Source organism: Pinus tabuliformis, chromosome 5_2 (genome assembly GCF_031772625.1).
Source record: "Pinus tabuliformis cultivar Carrire ecotype Pingquan chromosome 5_2, CPIR1, whole genome shotgun sequence".
NCBI classification, from domain to species: domain Eukaryota; kingdom Viridiplantae; phylum Streptophyta; class Pinopsida; order Pinales; family Pinaceae; genus Pinus; species Pinus tabuliformis.
Window position 1 is genome coordinate 279107214 of NC_142306.1, and position 25776 is coordinate 279132989.

General features: G+C 37.9%; 1 protein-coding gene across 4 annotated transcripts in view; it reads left to right on the forward strand.

Moving 5' to 3' along the window:
* The window catches only part of LOC149158601 (uncharacterized), a 384530-nt gene that overhangs the window by 265511 nt on the left and 93243 nt on the right, over nucleotides 1-25776 (forward strand). For 2 of the 4 annotated variants that reach the window (XM_089436264.1, XM_089436266.1), the window contains 4 exons: nucleotides 6653-6720; nucleotides 6813-6876; nucleotides 6996-7080; nucleotides 7179-7283. In XM_089436264.1, coding sequence (XP_089292390.1) covers nucleotides 6653-6720; nucleotides 6813-6876; nucleotides 6996-7080; nucleotides 7179-7283 — 322 coding nt within the window. The remainder of the gene's footprint in view (nucleotides 1-6652; nucleotides 6721-6812; nucleotides 6877-6995; nucleotides 7081-7178; nucleotides 7284-25776) is intronic. The other 2 variants (XM_089436265.1, XM_089436267.1) reach the window with 1 other exon arrangement.

The window sequence follows — 25776 nt, forward strand, 5'->3', positions numbered from 1 at the left end:
GGGTGAATGAATATGAAATTGGTGAAAAATATATAAATGCAATTATCAAAGCAAAGAACAATTCAACCCTCAGAAAAATTAACATATTATGAGTTCCATAAATAAGTCAACATTTTGAACTAAATGTCCATTTTGTGAAATGAAATTTGAGTATCATTGGGTTTTAAAAAATTGCAAAACATGTGGAAAAATATTGATTATGGAAGAATATCAAGGTAATGCGCAGATGCAAATAAATAGATTAAAATGTGAATTCGTAGAACATTAACATAAAAACGAGGTGTCAGAAAAGAAACATAAAGATTTCGAAGATACGTTTTACAAGGAGTCAAAAGAAAAGGACGAGGAAAATTTTCATCTAAGGGATCATCGTAAACAATTTCTTGCGAAGGTCAAAAAGTCAAAGGCTACAAAGCATAAATTAGAACAAGAAAAGGAATGTTTCAAGAAAAAATTCAACGAGGATCTATTAGAGAAGGAAGAAGAAAATTCACACTTAAAAAACCTAAATCAAAGGTTATTAGAACAAAATAAGAGATTTAAAAGATGAGAGGTTTGTGTTGATTTGGGGTAGCATCGGATGTGCTCTAGCCATGAAAATTGGTGGAGAGGCTAAAGCACATGAGATCTCCAAGACATAGAAATGGTTTGGACAGATTGTACCTGGTTTGGGAGATACTAAAACAATTAATATTTTTAATGGAGTTCCTAAGTCTAAACTTAGGAAAAGGAAAAATAAAATATTAATGGGTATTAATATAAAACTGGGTTAGAAGGTTCTAAAAGTCATGGATCAAGCCAAATCTAATCTTAGCTGTTGATTAGAGATTTAATCTCGGCCGTTGAAGGACCAACGAAAAAAGTATAAGAGGAGGCTTGAGGGTCAGTTGGAGAACACACACCAAAGTGATCAGTCATTCATTTTTGCTAGAGCGGGGTTGCTAAGAAAAATTGAGTCAGTGATCAACAACGAGGGGCAATGAGTACGAGGCAGAGAGGCAGGGACAATATTGGGAGACCAACACAGAAGCGGAGAGAGCCAGAGCAGTAGTTAGTCCAGGCTACGCAAAGCCCAGTAGAGGCAGCGCAGAGCCCAAAGAGACTACATCATCCACGCAGAGGGTAGAGGGCAGAGGGAGTGACGCAGAGGCTCCCAGAGGCTGCGTAGTGCCTCACAGGGCTGACGCAGAGAGTCCTGGGCTGACGCAGAGCCCAGAAGGGCCAACGCTGAGCTTCAGTTGTGCCGGAGAGGGTTTCCTGGGACAGGTTTTCTGAATACCTGTTTCCGGATATAGAGGTATTGCTGCTGTATATTTTTCTTTGTCAAGTGAGCCGGTTTAGGCATCCAGTTGTACTCTGATAAACTGCATAATAATATAACCCTCTGAATAACTGCACCAATTTTCCTGCATTGGGTTTTTCCGGGGACATTGGTCCAAAAATAACGGTGTCACTTGTGAGCTTGTTTTCTTTCAGTTGATGATCTGTAGATGTTGATAATGTACTTGTGTTTATTTTCAATATTTACATTGTAAATAACTTGTTAAGTAATTAAACAAGTAGGAGAAATAAACTAGATAATACAGAAAATTTTTCTAACGGGTTAGACTTAGAAATTTCAACAGTTTGAATATCAAAATAAAGTTGAATAAGAAGTTGAAGAACTCTTACATCTCAGAAATCATAATCAAAATATACTCATGCAAATCAAGAAGCTTAAAGGTGATAAGAAATCATTGAAGAACAAGTTCAAAGAACTTATTGCAAAAGAAGCATCGAATTATTTAGATGCAAGTCCAAGTTGAAGAAAAGGGAACAAACACTGATCCAGGTAATATCATGATTCAAAGAGATCCCAATCCAATTGTAGTGGAGATGCACTCAGAGGTTGCAGTTCAAATGATGAAAATTTCAAGTGAAGATCCAACGATTAACCAAGTGACTTCCGTACGTGGAGGAAATCAGATACCTCAAAGCAGATCAAGTAATAACCACAAACGGGAGAAGGGGAAATCAGATCACAAGAACTCCTTACTGACACCCAAATTAAAAAAGCATACATTTCAACCAGTCTACATATCTATATCACTTAAACCACAAACAAGTGACTTATGTTCCAAAGAAAACCGATATCACCATAATTCAATCTTATGATAAAAATTCATCCCAAGTTTCCAGTGATCGCAAGATTCCACAAAAGATTAATTTGGGATAGTTAGATCATGTCATAGTGCGAAAATTCTATACCACGCTTATAAGTTCATATCGTCTTGTATCATTGAAGATGACAATTCCGAGAATTGACGAGAAAACATTACAAGACATAAAAATATATCAAGCTTTTTCATCTATAAGCTTTGAGGACAAAGATTTTCTAAAGGGGAAGGCAATTTTATGAATATAATTATATATAAAATAACATAAATAATAATTAACAAGTATAATTAGTTATAAAAGGGCTTGCTTCAAAAGGCACGACTCCTTATGAAGGGCACCTGTCTAGGTATAAGGGTGCCTGTATAGGTATATAAACATGTTCCTCATTTGTAAGCACAACATATCCTATCTCTTGTACATTCAACATTCTTATATATACATATTACGCGTCCTATAATTGATAATTTCATATTCCAGATATTTTGAATATTCGTGATTATACAAACTTTGTTTGTTACAGATTCCATTAGATGTGGGTCAAGTTGCCAACTCACAAGAAAAAATATAAAAACTAAAAAATTGATTTTTGGCATTTTTGTTGTGTCGTACAAACATGTACGAAACTAGTTGGTTCAATATTGAACTAACTGGTTTGGTAATAAGGGCTGAACATTTTTGGTTTCAAACCCCGAATTGGACTGGTTTGTGTCCCAAACTGATCAGACTAGCCGATTCCACCAATTCCAATAAAATTAGCTGCAAATTGATCACTCAGATCCCTTCTCAGTTCGACTATTTTCTTTATCACTTAGAGGATCTTATCGTTTTGTGTCAATGAAGATAGCTCAAAGAATTCCAAAAGATGCGAATAGATTACAAAGACAAAACAAATGCTACACCTTATGAACAATAAAGCTTTGAGGACAAAGGATTTTGAAGAGGAAGGCAATGTTATGAATAAAAAATAATATAAATAATAGTAAGACTGGATAATGATTAATTAACTAATAATTAGTATTGAAGAGGTATGTCTCTATGGACATGGTTGTTCATGAAAAGGTACTTGCCTAGCTATATATATAGGACCCTCAGTTGTAATTATCATCATCTCATATCAATTCTTTATATAATATTCAATATATATTTTATCCTCAATGGATGTCTTTGTGTACCAAGCCTTTTGAAGATTAATGCAAAGTATGAACTTTGTTCGTTACAGAGATGGTTCTCATACATATCAGATGCAAGATTTTTCAGTTGTGCTGAATTCAGAGTCAAAGGCACAACCATTTTCATTAGTTTTGGAGGAGAGTGTTATTTTTAGTGACCTTCCTACTTTTTGGTAGTTAAAGGTCAAAGGGTTACATGTTAGAAGTGATGGCATATTCGAGATCCTTGCTTGTTCACGATTCCAATGAGCTAATTCTGGAAGATATGCGAGTAACCGCTATTTTTAGTTGTTGAGGTTCTGGGTTCACATGACGATTCATTGCAGAAAACTGAATTCGATGAGCCTAATTTCATTGAAATGCGAATACTTCTTATTTTTAGCAATGGCTATTTTTAGGTGTGATATATTTAGCAGGGTTCCTCTAGTAGTTTGAGATATTGTTCATTGTTCCTTATGTTTTAGGGGGGCTGCTATTTTTGGCATGTCTATTTATACTAGGTGGTCGCCATGCAGGTTGACATGTGGTAGTAGGAGGATGCGCCACATGGAAATGACATGGAAGTGACATGGTAGTGATGTGGCACATGTGCCATCCCATCTTAGAGTGCCTTGTTGGATTGGAGTTGGCTCGACCTCACTTCAATTTAGTTCAGTTCAATTCGGTTTAGTTGACCTTTGTCTAGTTCATATTAGTATAGTTCAGTTTAGTGCACAATAGTTTGCATGAGGTTGCCTTGTTGAGTTATCCTTAGTTAAGTGGAGAAAACACACAGCTCATGGCCACCTCACTACACCTCACTCAAGTGCATGGGGAGTTGAATTATTACTAAACACATGAGGTCACCTCTCGTCATTCCACCTTACTTAAGGACATGGGAGATGTTGACTTGGTCTTGTTCAAGTCCACTCCACTGCTCACCACTTTAAGCTAGGTGCATTGGTTAAGTGCATGAAAACTTCTCCACTTCCATTCACTTTGCCATAAGTTACACGAGGTATATTGCATAAGAGTCGGGCTTGCGCTTTCTTTGGGAGGAATAGAATTCTGTAAAGAGGGTTCAAATGGCTATTATTTGGCAGAGTTTTTGTGAGTGTAGTTAGTAGAGCTTCTTTCCCATCATTTCTTTCTTCCTTTCTTTTTATCTATACTCTATGCAGGACATTTTTATAACGATCTATTTTGTATCTTGTCTCTATGATGTAACCAATCTTTTGACTAGTACAAAAACAGAGTTTGACATGCTTTTCTTCTAGCTTCTTGGCTCGTGGATGTGATATTTCATGTTCTATACGGTGATATAGCTAGTTTTACCTCTACTTTGATTTTATCAGTCACTTAGAGTGCATTCTCTTCTTCCTTTCTTTCATAATTTGATGTTTATTGATTAACATTCTCACATTTATTTCTGATTAATCAACCATTTTTATCCTTGGATGTTTGATTGCATGCCCCATGCACATTGTAAATACTTTTGGAGTGACTGCTGACCCCAAAAGTTAATAAATTGCCCCATAACCATTGAATACCCAATATTTTTGAGGCATTCTACTTCGTCTCCAAGATTAAAGCCAGCCAGCCAGCCATGCACTAGGATGTGGAATGCAGGAAAATACCCTAACACTAGTAACCATTCTCTGTCCATCCAGATCTGAAGAAATTTCTCTGCTAATTGTCTGCTAAATCTCTCTCCACGATTTTGACCTCCTCTCCTAATACCAAACTCAGTACTTGTCTTTTTCTTACACACTTCCCTCCTCTCTTGCCAAGCCCAGGCTGAGATCTCCCTCCCGTGATACCAGCCTTTGCCCCAAATATTTTCTATAGGTCATGGAAAGACCTTTACTTTCCTTACATAAACCTTTCAACTCACTCAACGACGATAGACCTTCTTTGGGAACTTCTCTTAACCTCCAGAATGATAGATCCTTCACAAATCCTCATTCTTCCTCAAATTTGGTTCATACTAGCTCAGATGAGGAAGACGAATCTGGACAGACCTGCTTCAAAGCAGAGTTACCACTGATCCATCCAAAGTTTTGTCGCTGTACTCCCCCGCTATTGAGTTAATGATGCTTTTGCCATGACATATATTCCGTACCAAGGAATATTTGGCTGTGGGCTTCACTCTGTTGGTAGCATGAGTAGGTATGTTGGCTGAAAACCCAAAATTTTGTCCAGAAAGAGATTTCCCTCATAGGTGATTGACTCCCCATGATGCCATAGGGATGAAAAATTAAAATGGCCCATAGGAAATATGTAGATCCCATCTAGAGGACAACAAGTAAGTCCAATTGTTTCTCATCCAGACCCATTGACTGCAGGTTAAACCTTGTCTAACATCCCCGTGAAACCCTAGCTCAATTCCTTTGTGTATGAGATTCTGTAGCTAATGCACGATTAAGTTTTTTTAATACCAATTGGTAACTTGTTATCCGTCTGTGATCTATTTCCATATGAATGACGCTGTACATTTTCTCAATCATCTTCTCACTGCTTTGTGAATTAGGTTATTGCCTTTCTCTTTCTTTACTTCGTTCAATGCTAAGAGTTCTGAACATTTCCTTTTCCTTTTCCTTTCCCTTTTTTCTAAATGCAATTCAGCCTCGGATGCTGTTAATTTATCATCGCTATTGCAGATTGAGCGATTCTTCAATTTAATTGTCACATTCTGGTTTATCATCGTATTACAAGCAAGGATTCTTATTAGTTATTACTTTTTGCATGGGAAAGAAGGCATTCTGATGTTGGGGCAGAGGGAAGCAAGGTTTCAAGTTGCAACTGAAGGCTTGCTTGACTACAAAGATCTGATCTTAAAAAATATGCAATCCAAGCAGTTGGTAACGCAAATGCCATTTGTTTCTGTTATAATGGGAAGGGTGTGATCTTATGATATGTCGGAGAAATGTTGGTCTCATACAATATTGTAGATATCATTTAGCATTTATCCTTGGAGGATTAGTAATCTGATGTAGTATTTCGGAGACATCAAAATTCCACTAAAACATAAATGATGCAGAAATGACATCTGTAGTTATATGTTTTGTGCACACCATTGCTCTCTAAAACTAATTTTGACATTCTTTTTTCTGACTTTTATTTTGACTTTTATGTGATTGAAATGATTTATCGCATTTTAAAGTATTGATTTTAGGAATATTTTGGGGCTATTCTCTTTGTTGATTTCTTAAAAGAGTGGTATTAGAATCTGAGTTTTGTTATCCGTACATCAAACCCTGAAATAGTATTATTCTGGCAGAAGAAGTTAATTGATTGACTTCCTAATATTTTTTCAAATTTTAAAGAAACATTTTGAACTGCTGCAGCATCTGTTTATTGCACGTACAGATAATATGGAGACATCTGCTTGTCTTGTAACTCCACCTCAAGTCAAGTACGTTGCTTTATGTTTTGATTTAATCGACTTGGAAATTTATGCATGATTTATCTGGAAATTATTCTAACGAAATTGTCTGTTCTTTGCAGTTTCCTGCTAAATGGCAGGGGTGTGGAAAAAAGAAGTATTGTCTCAATGGTTTGTGGGCTGATGGTTGTTATAATGTGATCCAAAATTATTATAGCATATAATATTATGGTATCAATGGTGACAAAGATTGTCCCATTCCATTCCTTTTCAAGCATTACTAATATGCAATGCTATATTAACAGGATACAGGTCCACAAATGCCAACAGATGTGACAGGCATGTTGAAAATTGGTACAAATCTTTTGCAGGCAATTGGTGAATTCAATGGTATTAATCTCACTCCTGGAACTTAGTGTGTCTTACACTGGGTATTTGCTTTAATGAAGGCATTTTTGAAGGCTGATCTTTGCATTTTTCTTGTTTAGGTAATTATATAATCGCTATAACTATCATGAGTGCTTGTCCATCTGCTTCACCAGCTTCAAAGCTGTTTGATTACGTACCGCCTGCCGCTTCATCATTTTCACAAGGTAGCGCTTATTATTATTTTACTTATGTTGGTGATTATTTCAATTTTGTTTTATTTGCAGTAGAACCTTTATGTCAAGAGATAGTTTAAAAGTAGTGAATTCATTTTCCTCCCTTCGACATTGTTAAAATCTGATGTTCTATGCTGTAACAATCACTTATTACAAAACTTCTTTATGCTGCAATATTAGTTAAACAATTGTAGATAGAACATAAACCAAATGCACAATGGAAGACAACCAAGAAAAGAATGAGACAGAATTTAGGTCCAATGACCAGGGCAAAACCCAACCAGATTCTTCTTCTATTAGATATCAATTGTTCAACAGAGATACAAAGTACAATGAGAGATCAAGAGAATGAGTAAGTTCACCCAAATCTGAACAAGCTGTAGCATGAAGATCACTGATAGCAGCAACTGATGCAAACACTGAATCAACCTTCAAGTTCTGCTCTTACTCTCCAAGTCTCTCTTCTTACAATCTTCTTCAAGTCTCTCCAATTCTCTCTTTCAATTTCGAATTCTTCTTTCACAGTGCACAAGTAGTGAGGGGAGAATATATGAGGCACATATATATAGAAGGAGCAATGAATTTATGCCATAAAGGAGGAGCATGCCTTAGAGTAACTCGTATGCCAAATAGGGAAGAGTAACTTAAGCCATTATGGAGCTAGGCAACACATGCCTTCAATGGAGGAATTTTGCATGCCTTGAGGAGTATAACTCATGCCCTTTTAGGAAGTGTAACTCATCCCATTTAAGTAGAGGTACACATGCCTTTATAACTTATGCATTTAAGAGAGTCTAACATATGCTTTAAAGAGTGCGTAAGAGGAATATTTTATGACATGCCTTCAATGAGTGTGTAAGTGGAATATGGCAAGTCTTGAATGAGAGAGTAAGAGAGTGTAACGTAGAGTCTTGTGAGACATTGAGAGGGTTGTGAAGTATGAAGGTAAGGTGACTTGAATTTCTTCTTGATAATAACATCATAGTATCATAAGGATAATGATCATAGTAATGATAATATTGATAATTAATTCAAAAGTGAACTATTTGGATTGATTAATGATAAGTTGAGTGATTTTCCATGAACTATACTTGATTACCAATTGATACAAGGTGATTTACTATTTTTGGAAAGTCATACTTGAGATGCTAGACTTGAATTTCTATTTTTAGAAGGTCACTCCAGAATTGTCAAAAATGAAATTTTATTTAAGGAAATTCATTCCCGAGCTGCCAATTTTCAACGCTCATCAGCTAGGGAGGAATTTCCTTCTGCAACAAAGATCTCTACTCTCTCTGTCATCATTGTTCATCTCTGCTCCGGAACAATGATGTCTCAATCTAATGAAGAAGAATCATCACAGGGGAGATTCGTCTATCAACCTATATCCATTGATCTTCCCATCTTGACACAAGCTTGGAGGGATTACCACTTGTCAACACATGACAAGGATTGTGCACAACCAAGTCTCACCTCTACTTGGGGGGGTTACCACTTGTGAACACATGACAAGGATCATTCTCAACCAAGCTTTACCATAAGAGTCAAGTGGTAGAATACCTACATCCATAGATGTTGGAGGGATTACTACTTGTCAACACAAGGATCTCGCACAACCAAGTCTCATCTCTTCTTGGGGGGATTACCACTTGTCAACACATGACAAGGATCGTGCACAACCAAGCTACGCCCATTGGCCAGATGGGTGATAATCCCTACAAGCCCGACTTGTGGGTAAGATGCATACTTGGGTATACCCTTGGCAAGTCCCAGACTTGATGGTAAGGGGGATTACCACTTGTCAACGTATGACAAGAATCATGCAATCCTATAGTCAAGAGTTCTCTCAACCCCAAGAGCTCTACTGGCTCCATTCCCAACTTGTGAGCTCAAACAAGAGGGAAGAGCATAATTTAGTGTTCTCATCATCCATGACCACCCCCACTAGCAAGGGTCACTTCCGTCAGAACAAGCTGCTCTTTGAATACCAAGAACTTCCCTTTCGGCGAAGACTTGGTAAGAATGTCAGTTATTTGATCATTAGTTGCAATATGATAGAGCCTCACTGCTCCTCTCTGCACTAGATCCCGAATATAGTGATATTTGATCTCAATGTGTTTGGACTTGTCATAGAACACAAGATTTTCTGCAAGTTGAATCCCACTCTTACTGTCACAATATATTATTGTCGTATCTAGTGCATGCTCAAACAACTCTCCAAAGAGCTTCCTCAACCATATTGCCTCACAGCTAGCTATGCTAGCAGCAATGTACTCGGCTTCAGTTGTGCTAAGAGATACAAACTTTTGTTTCCTTCTCATCCAAGATATCATGGCAGATCCCAATCTAAAGCAAGACCCAGATGTGCTATTTTTGTCAGCAGAGTTACCATCCCAATCGACATCAAAATACGCATGTAGTCTCACATCTCTAGCAATATATCTCAATCCAAGATTGATGGTCCCATGCAGGTATCTCAACACATGCTTTGCAACAACCCATTGTGCATGTGATGGATTAATCATATATTGACTCAAAGTATTGAACGCAAAACATATGTTTGGTCTAATGTTCACTAAGAACATTAGTGCCCCAATCAATTGTCGATACTCAAAAGGCTTAGCCAAATCAAGTCTAGCAGCTTCACCACATAACTTTTAGAAATTCATTTCCATTGGTGTATTCATGGACTTACATTCTATCATACCAAAGCTTTCCAAAAGCTTGACAACATGTTTTCCTTGAGAAAGGAAAATCTCACTAGGTCTCTACCATACTTCTAGGCCCAGAAAGTAGTGCATCAGGTGAAGATGTTTCATTTCAAATTTAGAAGCTAACTCCCTCTTACACGGGAGAATAAGAGGTTCTCCACCTGTCAAGAATAAGTTGTCAACATATAATGTCAGTTTTGTAGCATCGGGTGTGTTCTAGCTTCAAAATTTGGTGTAGAGGCAAGAATACATGAGATCTCCAAAACCCATAAATCATTTATGGGATTTGCGTCTCTTAACAAATCCCATCTGTTGCAAGTAATTGTCAATCCGACCATACCATGCCCTGGGAGCCTGCTTAAGTCCGAATAGAGCTTTCTTCAGTTTGCACACATGAGTACGCCTCTCATGAGTCTCGAAGCCCTTTGGTTGTTCTATGTACGCCTCTTCCTCTATCACCCCGTTCAAGAAAGTTGCCTTGATGTTTATCTGGTGAATATACCATCCCATTTGAGTTGCTAGGGATATAACTGATTGGATAGAGGTATATCTGGAAACGGGGGTGAAGGTCTCTTCATAATCTATCCCTTCTTTCTGTGCATACCCCCTTGCCATGAACCTAGCCTTGTACTTTTCAACACTGCCTTCTGCACGATACTTCATCTTGTAGATCCATCTAGAATATACAACTGACCTATCTACAGGTCTTGGTACCACCTCCCAAACACCATTCGTCATGATAGAGCTATACTCTTCTACCATGGCATCTACCCATACCTGATGCTGTGTGGCCTCTTGAAAGTTGGACGGTTCTACAACCTAAGCCACCAATGCTTGGTACTTGTCAGGCTATCTGCGTTGTCTTTTGTTCATCCTAGGAGTTCCAATAAAATTCCCCTGCATCTCTCAATGTCTAGCGAACCTCCATGCCGACTCGACCACTAATGGTGGGAGGCTCAACCAACTCCTCCTCATCCCACTTTTACTGCTCTGTCTGCTAAGAACTCCTTGGATCTCCTACACCTGAGGAAATACTGGTACTAGTCACTGTACTTGATCCCTGTGAAAGTGCCCCTGTCGGTCCCACTAACTGTCCTTGTGGCTACCCCTACTGTTGGACCAAAGGAGCTTCTGCTGACTGATTCTAATCATCTGCAGGCATCTCGTGAGATCATATGAAAGCTCGGTCCTCCATGAACTTCACGTCTCGTCTCACCACATTCTTTGTATTGCTAGGAATGTAGATCTTGCATGCCTTTGAGGTTTCTCTATACCCAACAAGAAACCCTTCTCTGCAGTCTGATCAAATTTGGTACGCTTTTCATCTGGCATGAGGAAATAAGCAACACTGCCAAAGATCGCGAAGTGACTGACTTCTGGCTTCTTCCTTGTGAAGACCCCTTTTGGCATTTTCTTCCCTAAAGCTGTATGAGGAGTCCTATTCTGGATATACATTGTTGTGTTACATGCCTTTGCCCATGAAAATCTAGGCAAATCCTGGTCATATAACATAGCTTTTGCGGCCCCAACTATGGTTCTGTTTTTCCGCTCTGCTACCCCATTCTGCTGTTGCTTACATGGAGCTGTCCATTCTCTTCTGATGCTTTCCTTCGTGCAAAAATCTGTGAAATCTTTATTAATATATTCTCCACCATTATCTGAGTGAAGCACCTTGATCTTCTTCCCTGTCACATTCTCCACAGGAGCCTTAAACTCTCTGTAACGAACAAGGTTCGTATATGTAGCAGAAATATTTAAAATACTTCAAAGACGTAAATGTCCATTGTAAGACATGTAATTGTATATTGAATATTTTATAAGAATTGATATGAGATATTACAAATGAGAATGAGGCCCTGCTTATATACCCTAGGCAAGTTCCCTTTCATGAATGGTCATGTCTCTAAGACATGCCTCTTCATTACTAACTAACCAACCATTAGTTAATTAATTATCAATTATTATATTTATATTTATATTTATTATCAATTAGACTGATCTTTGAGATCTTTATATTTCCTCTGATGCTTCGTTCTTTTCGTGAAGTTTTGCGATTTCTTCCTTTAATCGTTTTATTTGTATCTGCGCATTGTCTTGATGTTCTTCTATACTAAATAATCTTTCACACCTTGGACAACATAAATTGCACTTTTTTTGAATATATGTATATCCAATTTTTCCTAGACAACTTGGACATTTAGTCCAAAATAGTGATTGTTGTGTTGGACTCATCTTGACTACTTCCTTCATTATTTTCGAATTAGGCTCCATTTTTTTTGACTTGATAACCTTCCTTGGTAATATATATATATATATATATATATATATCTCAACAATTGTTTTTATTTTTTTCTTAAACTCTTATTTTTCTTATAATTTTTTTTAACTTTTTTTTTTTTTTTTTATTTATGTTTTATTTTTTTTATATAAACTTTATTTTTTCCATATATATTTATAATCTTTTTTCTTTTTTTCTTTTTGAAAAGTTACAACGCTAGTGAAACGTGGCTATTCACCTCTTTGGGGTATAATATAAATATATGTCCACTTATGTGCCTTTGACTTGGTTAATTTTCTCCACTTAAAAATAAAACTTACCATTCACATAAAGAGATTTTGTATTCTTTTTCTTCTTCTTTTACCTTGAAAAAACCATGTGCAATTACCATGGGTTACTAAAACCACGAGCTTGTAAACTACTTAATGAAGAATGAAAATAATCTTATGTAGTCTTCCTTCTCTTACGTATAATTTTAAATATATTTGCAAAGATTCCCTTTTGACTTTATCATCCACTTTTTATAAATAATGTAGAACCTTTTTATATATATGAATGTTCTCCTTCAAAATTTACATCAGACTATATTTTTTTTACTAGAATAATTGAAATGTCAACGGCCAAAAGCCTTATTTTTTATTTTTTTATTTTTTTGAGGCCAAAGGCCTAAATGGCGATATGGAGAATCTCCAAACTCTAAGTGAAACGCTTCAATTACACAACAACAAGGTTGACGGGAGGTTGATGGCCAAAGGCCTGGTGATCAGCGAATGTGGCTTTGATACCAGTGTAACTAACAAGGTTCGCATATGCAGCGGAAACCTTTAAAATATTTCAAAGATGTAAATGTCCATTGTAAAACATGTAACTGTATATTGAATATTGTATAAGAATTTATATGAGATATGAGATATTACAAATGAGAATGAGGGCCTACTTATATACCCTAGGCAAGTGCTCTTCATGAATGGTCATGTCTCTATGACTTGCCTCTTCATTACTAACTAACTAACCATTAGTTAATTAATTATTAATTATTATAGTTATATTTATTATTTTTATATGAATTATATCCATAACACTCTGAAATGATTGAAGACTTCATCTTTGGTTCTCAAGAAGTAAATCCAGGTTTTCTTGGAATGGTCATCAATAAAGGTGATGAACTATTCGACACCACTGAGAGCTCTAGTGGACATGGGGCCACAAATATCTGAGTGTATAAGTCGTAACACACCATCTGCTCTGTTGTCACTTCTTGGGAATGTTGCCTTAGCATATTTCCCAAGTACACATCGCTTGCACACATCATCATGTTCTGTGCCAAGTTCTGGAACCCCTGCTATTGTTTCTCTAAGCATCTTAAGTGCTCCATGGTGTAGATGTCCCATTCTCCTATGCCATAACTTATTCAGCTGCTTCCCACTGTTACTGTCACTGCCTATTAGTGCCATTGGGGAGTTGAGCTGCAACCTGTACAATCTGTTGCTTCGAACTCCAATCTGTCTTACCTTCTTCCAGCTTGAGTGTTTGACATACACTTTCTTCCCTACGAAGTGGATATCATACCCATCATCCTGTAACTGGGATACTGAAATCGGGTTCATACCCAATCCTGCACATTCAATACATTTGCAGCACTGGTGCTTTTTCCTGACTCCCTCTGAAAATCTATGGTACCTCTCCCTATTGGAGTACATTTCGTTTTGTTTCCCTTAGTAATCTGGAAGTCCATCTGCTCCTCCTTGTAGCTAGAGAAATATTCTTCGACCACTGTCATATGAGCTGATGCTCCATTGTCTATGTACCAGACACCATGTGAAGCTGATCCTGATAAGAAAGCAAATTCATCCTCCAACTTGGAAGACAAATCTAAAGCTTCCTAAATGGTAATTCTATCCATGGTCATGCTGAAGAATTTAATGTGTGCTACTCCCCTTTCCTCCCAATGCTGATTCTACAATTTCAAATTGCTGCAAAACTCTTTGCGTTCAACCAAGGAGTTTGCTTAGCGACAAATTGAGTTGTAGCTGCTCGCTCTAACTATTGAATCACTAATCTAGGAAACTCGACTTTTCTGCCAACCAACTATTGAAAATCAAACTGCTGCCCTCAACAATTTTGGCCTATCTATTAAGGATCTACGCTGCCTCAAGAATTTCAGCCTGCTGTTGTTATTGAACAACGAAATTCTCTCTTCCGCTTCTAAGCTTCCTAGCTAATCGTTTATGCTCTGATATCATTTGAAATGTCATCTATTGCAACAATTGGAAATTATTCTTCTAAATGTTAATTTAATTATGCAGTTTATTTGCTACAACAAACAACGAATAAAATCACAACTGCAATTTTCCCCATAAAAATACCACGGAAAATAAAAATACTGAAAATTGAGAAATTCTAGCACACACATAAGAATTTTAACATAGTTATTTTTGGACAATTGTCCTCGGTAAAATCCGATGCGGGAAAACCGATGCAACAGATGAGGGTTTTATTATTATTCTTTAGTAGCAAATCTGAGTACAATAATTTAGATGCTCTACTGGGAATCTAATTTGAGGAAAATACTGACAAAATTATTGTGATATTTTTCTCTCACTCCACCGCTAATTTCTGCGCCCCGAGATTGACTTTTTAGCCTCACGCTAGAGCTTTTGCGTCACTTTCTGCGCAAAGTCTCTGTGGAATTCGGCCTTCCTCTCATTGCCTCTTCCTAGAACTGAAAAACTTACTCTTGGAATGTTGCTACCCTTCTCAAGCACCTGCTACTCACCCTCTAGCTCTGTATTCTCTGCTGAATCACTGCCATTGAGAAAATCGAACTACTTGGGCCACTGAGTATTTGCACTGGTGTTTTCTCCATCACTACACTGATCCCTTCTTATATCTTCCTGTTGGGACTCCAACGACCAAGATTAAATCTTAATCAATGACTGATATCCTTTCTGGATCTATCCATGTGAGTTTTTAGATGATTCTCACCTTATCTCAATTAATATTGATTAATTAACCATATTACCTAAGTTTAGACTTGGGAAATATTTAAAAAATTAGTTAATAATCTAATTGAGACACTTCTAGGTGGAATTTCCAGAGGCTCTGCACAACAACTGTGCAAAAAGTGACGCAAAAGCTCCAACGTGAGGCTAGAAAGTCAATCTCGAGGGCAAAAATTAGCGGTGGAGTGAGAAAAATCTCACAATAATTTTGCCAGTATTTTCTTCAGATTAGATTGCCAGTAGAGCATCTAAATTATTTTACTCAGGTTTGTTGCTGAATAATAATAATAAAACCATCCTCTGCTACACCGGTTTTCCCGCATTGGGTTTTTCCGGGGACAATTGTCCAAAAAACACCGTGTTAAAATTCTTGTGTGTGTGCTAGAATTTCTCAATTTCTAGTATTTTTATAGTGACAATTACAATTGTGATTTTATTCATTAATTGACGTAGAAAATAAACTGCATAATTAAATTTACAGCTAAAAGAATAATTTCGAGCGGCAATAGATGAAATTTCACATATAATATCAAAATCAAAGGCATACCTTGGAAGTAGAGATTTGGATCAACATTGGTTCTAGTAAAACCAAGCTTCATCAAGAAGCTATGAATGTGAGCATATCGGGTTCTTGGGGCTTGCTTCAATCCATAGAGAGCTTTCTTCAGTCTACACACTTGAGTTTTCTTGTCATGTACTTCAAAGCCGTGTGGTTGTTCCACAAATACTTCTTCCTTGAGGAGGCCATGCAAAAAAGTAGTATCCACATCCATTTGGTGAAGAGTCCATCCCTGGCTAGCAGCTAGAGAAACAATAGATTAGATGGTAGTATATCGAGCAACAGGTGCAAAAATCTCATCATAGTCTATTCCCTCTTTCTGAGAGAAACCTCTATCCACAAATCTAGCTTTATATTTTTTAATACTTCCATGCGCACCATGTTTAATTTTGAACAAACATTTAGAAGTCACAACAGACTTACCATCGGGGCCTTGGAACTACTTCCCATACATCATTATGTATGATGGACTCATATTATTCAACTGTTGTATCTTTCCATACTTGATTTTGCACTGCTTCTTCAAAAGTGCATGGTTTAGGCTTAATATTGTTGCTCATGGCTACAACGTATCCCTAGAACCAACATCGTTTCTTGCTTTCTCTAAAGGTTCCTCTAGGGGCAACATGCCTATCAACATCTTGTAGAGTGTCACAGAGCCATAATGGTCTCTTTGTAGTAGGAGGATCACATGGAGAAGGATCCAAGGGGCCCATGGGCTCATCAGCAAGATCAGGCTTAGGCTCAGGATCTTCTTGAGTATGCAAGGCATCATCCTGAATTTCAACATTAGCAGGAGGAGGAGGAGTGTCTCTTGCCTTTCCAAGAGCTACATCTTTATTAAATGTTACATCCTTGCTAACCTCTATAGTTCTTTGACCATACACGTATATTCAGTAAGCTTTAGAATTTTCATTATAACTGACAAATGTACTTTTCTTACCTGAAGCTTCCAACTTGTTCCTTTTTTCCTTTGGCACATGAAAGTAGATAGGGCAGCCAAAGATCCTCAAGTGCCCAACCTCGGGCTTTTCACCAATGAAGACTTATTTAGGAGTCTTGTTGTTTAAGGCTCGGTGTGGAGATCTATTTTGGACATAGACAACAATGTTAGCAACTTTGGTAGCTCCTGATCATGCAACATAGCTTTGACCGCTTCCATGATAGTTCTATTCCTTCTTTCGGCCACACCATTTTGTTCTAGGCTATATGGTATGGTGGTTTCTTCCCTGATTCCAGCATCTTTGTAGAAGTCAATGAAATCATTTGAAGTGAACTCTCCTCCATTGTCAGATTCTAAAGATTTTGATTTGCTTTTCAATTTGTTTTTCTACTAGAGTTTTGAAGTCTTTGAACATGTTAAATGTTTAACTTTTGTTTTTCAAAAAGAAAATCCACGTTTTGCGAGAAAAATCATCCACAAAGATTATCTAATATAAGTAGCTACCAAGAGAAGTTATAAGCATAGGTCCACATAAATCAGAATGCATAAGATGAAATACCTGACTAGTTTTGCTTTTGATTAAAGGGGATGGTCCCTTTAATTACTTTCCACTTGCGCACCCTTGGCAGAGCCCATCATGATCCACTCTAATCTCCGACATTGCAGAAACCATCTTTCTCACACGAGGAAATGCTTTATAGTGTTTGAGTGAACCTTCAGTGCCAAAATTCACATTGATGATTGTTGTCATGAATCAATGCATGGATTGGTCTTCCATTGACTTTATAAGGACCTTCAAATCTCGATCCCAAAGTGAAAGGATCTCTCACTGGCCAAGTGAGAACTTTTCCATTTATGAAAGCAACTTTCATTCCTTTATCTTCTAAGGCAGATATAGATACAAGATTCTTTTTCAAACCAGGTAGATACAAAACTTTTTGAAGAGATATAGTTTTACTTAATCTAGATGAAAATAAACGGAACCAGATCCCTTTATAGGATATGTATAGTTATATCCAAGTATAATTTTCAGATTTTTCTCCCTCTCAACCATATTTGAGAGAACTTTTTTATAACCAGTAAAGTGTCTCGAAGCACCACTATCAACCAACCAGCTATCACAAGAATCTGCAAGAGAGGAACTAGAAAGAGAAAAAACAAGAAATTATTCTGATTGTGTTTCAGCTACATTATTATCATACCTTGGGTTCTTTGAAGTCTTGGAAGAACAATAGTTTTCTTTACGAGCGACATGTGCTTCTCTTCTTCTTCTATAATTAGATCTGAAGTTGATGCAACGATTGTTGTAGTTGGATCTTTGTGCTCTTATTCTTTGTAGATAGTCATGAGCATAGTGGCCATGCTTATGGTAGTTGTAGCATTGAAGTTTTGATAAGTCCCTACTCCATTTATAGGAGCTTTTGGATCTGGGAGTAGGCTTTCTTGAAAAGTGATGACCTCTTCTCCCTTTCTGCTTCTTGTCCTGGAAAACAAATGTTGAAATGTGTAACTAGGTTCAGTGTTCATATGTCTAATGTAATCATGATTTTAGTTGATGATAATAGATAAAGGAATTTTATCATTATTTTGAAGCATGGGTTTCATTCACAAGGTTATTTTATTTATAGGTCAAACACCCATTGAGTGCTTCTAGGTTTTATCAGAGTCAAAAAGTCAAAAGAGTCATTGTAATATGTGTAAGATCCATTTGGGCATCATGTGTCATGTCAAGAAAATTTAGTCGAGTCAAAAATAGAGTCAAAGACCCCCTCCAAGTGAAGTCGACCTACATTAAGAGTAGTTAACCTTCACAGTGACAAGTCGGCCTATTAGGGCTCTCAAGAAGCTTATAAATTAGAAGCACTAAGCCTCATTTGAAGGCATTCACAAAATAACAATCAAGTTTGATCAAGGAAGATAAGAAGGCTTAAAAAGGGAGCGAAGAACAAGCAGAAGCAAGGACACCAAAATCTAAAGTTTTTGGGCTACAATTCCTTCCACACGTGTGAAAGGTTAGGGGATCAATCTGTTGTAGGTAAACCAAATTGTAGTCACTACAAGAAGTCGAAATTTGGTGTTACATCAACCTAGTATACAAGCCGAATTGCCAAGAAAGGAGAATTAATCTTAGCGAAGGAAAAATAAGGAAGAATTCACCATATTCTCACTCACATGTATGGCCTAGGGTTTCTGCAGTAAGGTCGAGTTGCAATCAAGAAGTTGCAAGTCCAAAATATTGGTCAAAGGAGAAGTTGTATGTGTTGTGTGGCAAGTTTGACTTAGGTTGAAGAAAGTGCATCAAGGAGCAGTTTGACTTGGTCTTGGAGGGGTCTTTGACAAGGATCTTAGGTCTTGAAATTCGTCATCTAACATTCTATAAGAAGAGGAATTCTTGTGGGTTTTCCTTTCAAGAGGAGAGGTTTTGGCCTTTGCTAGTAGCCTACATTTTGTGTCCTCTTGTCTTATTGAATTTCATTGTTTGGTAGTTGTTTGATGATAAATAACACAATAATAATTAAGTAAAATAACATCACAAGCATTTATCAAAGTAAGAAAAATCACCCTACTTCGCTGCCCCTATATTTCTCAACAACAAAGGCAGTAGGTTCTCCCTCTTCATGCTTGGAAATTCTTCCTCTGGAGATCATTCTGGCCTTTTCTTTACTGCACTTTACTCATCAAATGTGGGAAACCTATCATTGTTCTTGATGGTAGTAATAAAGGGTTCCTAAGTTGGAGAAAGACCTCCAAGCGTAATCAACACCAACTCTTTATCAGATATAATTTCACCAACTGTTGACAACTAATCCTTGAGTTTTGATATCTTCATGAAGTATGTTTGAATTGTTTCTCCTTTGTTCATTTTACTGTCTTTGAGTTGATTCTTGAAAGTAAGGATTTGACTCAAGTTGTTTACTTGATTCATTCCAATCAGTGTGTCATACATATCCTTAAATTTCTTCAAGTTGGAGACATAGGTGTTAAAATTTGACAGCTTAGGGATGAATTTCACCTAGAAGAAATCATATCTTTCAATTCTGTTTGAACCAGTGTGGAAAAAGTCTGCAAAAAATCCCGATTTAATCCTAAAAACGCGATTTTTTGAACTAAACGATTTAATCCCCCGACTTTTTGGCGACTTTTTCACAAAGGAAAAAATCACGATTTTTTCCTTATACTCCTGATTTAATCGGGAGTCGACCCAAAAAGTCTTCCTCCCTTCCTAGGTCGTGGATAAAGAGGCCGCAAAGGTGAAAAAACTATAAATTGAAGCTTCCATCCATGCATTTTCAAGTTATTGCATTGTATTGTTTGTCATACTTCTTGTGAGCATAGCAGTCTCATTTGTACTCTATTAATTTTGAGGTTAAGATATGTTTTTGTTTTCCAAGGAAAAGCAAATCTTTATACTTCATATTTCTAGTTAGAAAGCAAAGTATACATTGGCTAAGCCTCCAGGCTTTCAGTGATCCAGACTTTAACAGCCACTGCCCCTTCAAAAGATTACAAAAGTACCAAAAGGACAAGCATACAACAGTCTTCCGTAGAAAGAACCCCACACCATCAAAATCATTGTTACAGTTGTTGAATGCTTCCAAGAGAAACAACAAAGAGGAGGTCATGAAGATCAAATAGCAACAACCTGTCCAAAAAAGACAAAACCAATGCCTCAAAAAAGAACCCATTTTTCAGACAGGAACAAAGTACCTGTGAAATCTTGTGACAGCAAAGATCCTTCCTGCAATGAGAGCACGTTTTGAAAGGGAATCTTCTTTACTGGTGAATTCCCTGTAAATGTGGGGAAAGGTTATGTATCAGAAGTGGATTTTACCTCCAAGAGTTTTTGACTAATAGATGCCAAGGCTAGGTTAATAATCTAACATCTACTATTTTCTCAGGAAATAAGCAGCTTGGATTCACCAAGCGTTAATTTTCACATCTACTGTGATACTCACTGTTAATTCTCATTGGACTTACCACCTGACACCTTATTACCCAAGCAGATTACAATCTACTGAATAAATGCATGATTTATTTCTTAATGCAATTAGCGGGAACAAAAATTAAAAGGGGAAGAAGATCTGAGTAACTGATTACTTGATGACTTTTAAATGACTCATGATATACATTTGTTATATTTTTTGTTGATATTTTGACTCGAACAGGACTCAAAATTCAGGAGTTGATTCACTATTTTGATATGTGATGTAGCATTAGACTTCATATACATATTTTATATTAGCTTTCTTTACATGTTTATGTGGAAATGCATTTATTTGATGTTGTGGATACTCTAGATGTTAAAAAAAATAATAATAAAAAATGAATAGTTTTGTGTTTTTTTAATTTTGCCGACTTTTTCAAAAAACTCTTGACTTTGACGAGTTTTTCAACTTTTGGACCCTTGCCGAATTAATCCCGACTTCGACTTTTTCCACATTGGTTTGAACCATCTATAATAAAATTTCAACTTTAACAATTCTAATATTTTCCAAAACTAATAAGTCACATCTCAATTTGGAAGTGACTTTCCAAAAATAGAAAGTCATGTCTAAATGATCAAGGATGATCTCGATATATGGAATCCACTTTAAAATCAAATCAATTATGATTATGCAAGCCAAGAATTAATATTTTTATCCTTACTAGTATTATTATTATTATTATGATACTGTTATTTATAAAATAGTCTAAAGTCATTCACCTTTAATTGATTAATAAAAACAAATTCTCTCATGGAATAAGTAAATTAAATTGAGAATCTCTTACTTGGGAAATCGAACCTCTTTCTTGGAATAAAATAGTAATTCTTGAGAGAATGTAACTCTCTTTCTCTAATTCAATGTATGGGAAAAGTGTAACTCCTCCTCATTAAATGTACTTGTAACTCCCTCATTCAATTTGTTTGCAACTCTCACCAAATATTCTCTCATGTTTAAGTGCAACTCTCTCTCTCCCTAATTCGAATTGTAACTCCTCAAGACTAGTGTACCTCTCTCTCTATTCTTGGGATGAGTTACACTCCTCAAATAACTCTTCCCTCATGGAATTCGATTGTCTTATTATTGGCTCAAGGCATGAATTCATTTTGTAGCTCCTCTCCTTTCTTATCTATTTAAGCAAGAGCATGTGAGAGTTGAGAATAGCATGTCCATTGTGAAAAAAGAGAGCTAGTGTTGAGAGTACGCAAGAGAAGTGTGAGAGCAAGTGAGAGTAAGAGCATGGGAAGAGCTAGATCAAGTGTGAAGGACAAGATTTAATCAAGAAAATGAGATCTTCAAGCAAAGAGCAAGAGCATTTCAGCGGCAAGTTGATTAGTCATTGGTGACTTTATTTATTCTCATTCTCTCTCTCTCTCTGTATTCTTTTGAACAATTGAAGAAATCCAATAGAAGAAGAATCATTTGGGTTTTCCCCTTGTGGGTTTTGCCTTGGGCATTCGACTTAACTTTCTGTGTTTTATATTTGTGCTTGGTTGTCTTCATATGATTCTTAAGTTTATGTTTTATCTACAATTGTTGATTTGAAAAGTTTTTGAAAAAGAAATCCGCATTCTAAGTAATTGCAACAACATAGAAAATTTAGTTTTCTGCAAAGTAAATTTAGTTTTTTGCAAAGTACATTTAGTTTTTTGTGAAGTACATTCAACTTTCTGCAAAGTACGTTCAACTCTATTCAATTTTCTGCAAAGTACATTCAATTTTTTGCTTAGAACTTGCAAGTTTCTGCAAAGAATTTTAAAATTTTTGCATATAACTTTCAGATTTTAACATGGTATCAGAACCTTAGTGAAGACAATTTCAATGAGACCAGAGATCACCTGAAGAGACCCCACTTGCTGCCAAAGTTTTTGTGATCAAGATTACTTCGTCCTACTTCAAGGCAGAGGAGAAGCTGAATGATGCTTCAAACTTTGGTCCATGGAAAACAAAGCTAGATATCACTCTTGAAGAACATGAAGTTTTGGAGTATGTTTCAGCACAGTATCTGATCCACTAGAGAATTCAAGTGTTACTACCAAATCCAAACATAAAAAGGGTGAAATCAAAAGCTAGGAAAATGTAATATTTCTAATTAGCCATGGCTAATTGGAATATTCGATTTTGTCCAGATTTTGCCTTTTATAGTTACTTGTAAATAAAAAAGTGAGGAAGGGGGACATAACTCACTTTTAGAATAAAAAGTCACTTCCTAGTAGCACAACATTGTGACTTAAAGGGGAGCCAAAGGGGCCAAAGGGAGACGCAGAAAAGGAGCCCACGCAGACACATGGAGTGACTGCGCAGGAGGGAAGACACACATGGCAAGAGGGGAATCACGCAGGAGGAGGTGAGCCTTGGGATTGAGAGAGGCAAAGGATGTAAATGAGAGAGGAACCCCCTTATTTTGATCATTCTGTTATGAGCATTTGTGATAATCATTTCGACTTAGAGCATGCTGGTTGTTTAGCTAGTTTGCAGCACTGTTTAGTGCATTGAGTGTCTCTGTTCGGAGATCTCACCCTTAGCCCCAGGGGACTTCGAGTGCCTACTCGGGCAAGGTATTCCCATTGGTATTTCAGCAGTATTTTCATCAGCCTTTTTGCAGCAATAGTGACAACGTTTTGGACGACTGCGCAACACTGAGAGGAGGACGCAGTTCCTTCTGGCAGGAGTCTGGGTTGAGGATTTGCAGGAGGTTTTGTGCTGAGAGGTAGAGCAAGGGATCAACCCTTGCATATTGGGGAGTTTTGGCAGGGGTTTCAGGCAAGTTTCTGGAGTATCTAATTTAGTGGTAGCACAGAGCAGTGAGGAACTGCGCAAAATCCCAAGGGGGTGATTTTCAGGGGTCGGCCATTCCACGAGAGCTTTATGGGTTTTTTTGGGTTTCTCGAGTAGAGTCCGATTCCAAAGTTTCAGCTTTTTCTGAGTAGGGGAGCAACCCCAAATCCTCGTTTGATTTCTAGCAGCAGTAGTGGCACAACAGTTTCCCAGCAACTTGGACGCAGATCAGAGAAGGGCCATTCCTTTGCTATTTTGAGTGTATTTCTTCATTTGCCTTATGGAAGTAGAGGTGCCATCTTCCTGATCACCTCCTGTACTCATTTTATTACTCAGTATAATAAAATGGCTTAGCATTCTCTCTGCATTTCTTGTGTATCTGCTTATGGTTTATTTGATATATATCGTATCACTCTTATTTGTATCTCTTTGAGCATTCTCGGCTTTTATACCACTTGTGTGTTTTTATTATACTCTTAGACACAGTCTGGAAAGGGCCAGGTAGCCTCCGGATCTCATCCTCTTTTTAGAGGCGACATATCTGGTAAATGCCCTCCTAGCCCATCTCTGGTTGGAGTTTGCTTATGTTTGGGGTATATTCCTGATAAGGGATATTACAGTGGTATCAGAGCATAGATCTGGCTTAGCCTGTGGAGCTAGCAATCTATGACACCGGGGGAAAAACCCTATATCTGTTACAGAGGTCGGAGATACAGAGACTCTGGGCGTAGGTTGGAGAACACTTACGGAGAGGGAGACTGTGTTCTGGTAGTAGACGTAGAATAGGAGGAGCCTGTAGTGGATGCAGAGCAGAGGGAGCCTGTGGTGGACGTAGAGCAGGAGGCTCCGATGGCAGATGATGACAGGAAGAGATTTGCAGATATGCTCCTCAAATCAGTGCAGGATCTGTCGAGGCAGATTGAGGTGATGGGGCAGAGATTCACAGCAGTAGAGGCTAGACAATGTGAGAGCCCACAGGTTTTCCAGGTTGGTGAGGGATTGGGCGCATCCCACCATTTGCCAAAGCAGCGTGGTATTGCGCAGCAGGTGGCCTCACATGCCCCTACACGCTCTACCATGCCCACTTTCTTAGGAGCAGACATGGGGGCAGTAGCCCAGCAGGAGGCAGAGCCCGAACATATGGGCGATTATTTTGCAAAGTACCAGGTCTATGGGCAGGAGTTCAGGGACGCCCTCTCATTCAAAGATTTTGTTCAGCTCCAGCGGGATAGCAGACCCCGCGACCATCACAGGGGGTACCGGCATTACCATGATGGTGACACCCACCGTGCAGCGAGTAGATTCCACTTGCCTATGTTTGATGGTTCATCAAATAGTTCGACAAAGTCTTGGGTGGAGAAGCTAGACATTTATTTCCAGCTTAACCAGATGTCGAAGACAGAGGCCATCAAGGTGGCAACATTGCATTTGGATGGTGAGGCCTAGGATTGGTGGTTTCATGGGAATGGTTACACTCGGGCATTCTACAGTGACAACATATGTTGAGTTTACCAGGAGATTGATGGAGCGATTTGACCGGAGGGATCCAGAGCACCATGTTGTTGAGTTGACGAGGCTCAAATAGACAGGGAGCCTAGAGACCTACATTGCAGATTTCTTGAGGGTCTCCATGATGGTGCCATACCTATGCACAACGCGGAGGGTCTATATGTATGTTGAGGGGTTAGTAGAGCCACTTCGGGGTCTAGTTCAATCCACTAGACCAGCCACACTCCAGGACGCTATCAGCAGGACCTGGGACTTACAGGATGTCTTACCTAGGACTTGGATGCCTTACCCCAAGAGACAAACTTTCCAGTCTAAGGGGAAGGGCGTGAGGATTCCACCTCCAAAGGGGAATCCAGGACGAGTACAGCTTGATGATGATGCCAAGAGAGAGTTGAAGAAGAAGCGGTTGTGCTTCACATATCAAGAGCCGTGGGCACCAGGACATAGATGTGCTGCTGGTAAAGCACATTTCATTGAAGTCTTCTCTGAGAGTAGTGGAGAAGAGGATGACGAGGATGATGGGGAGGTAGGATATAGCCATGCCATACAGGGACCTTTACCACCTCTACCACCAGCAGAAGGAGGTGTATCATTTGCACCCATTGGAGGGGCCCTTGCAGCATTGTGAGGAGTTCCCAAGTATCTGACACTACGCGTATGAGGGACAGTACGTGGTCAGCGAGTATCAGTTTTGGTTGACAATGGGGCAACCCACAACTTC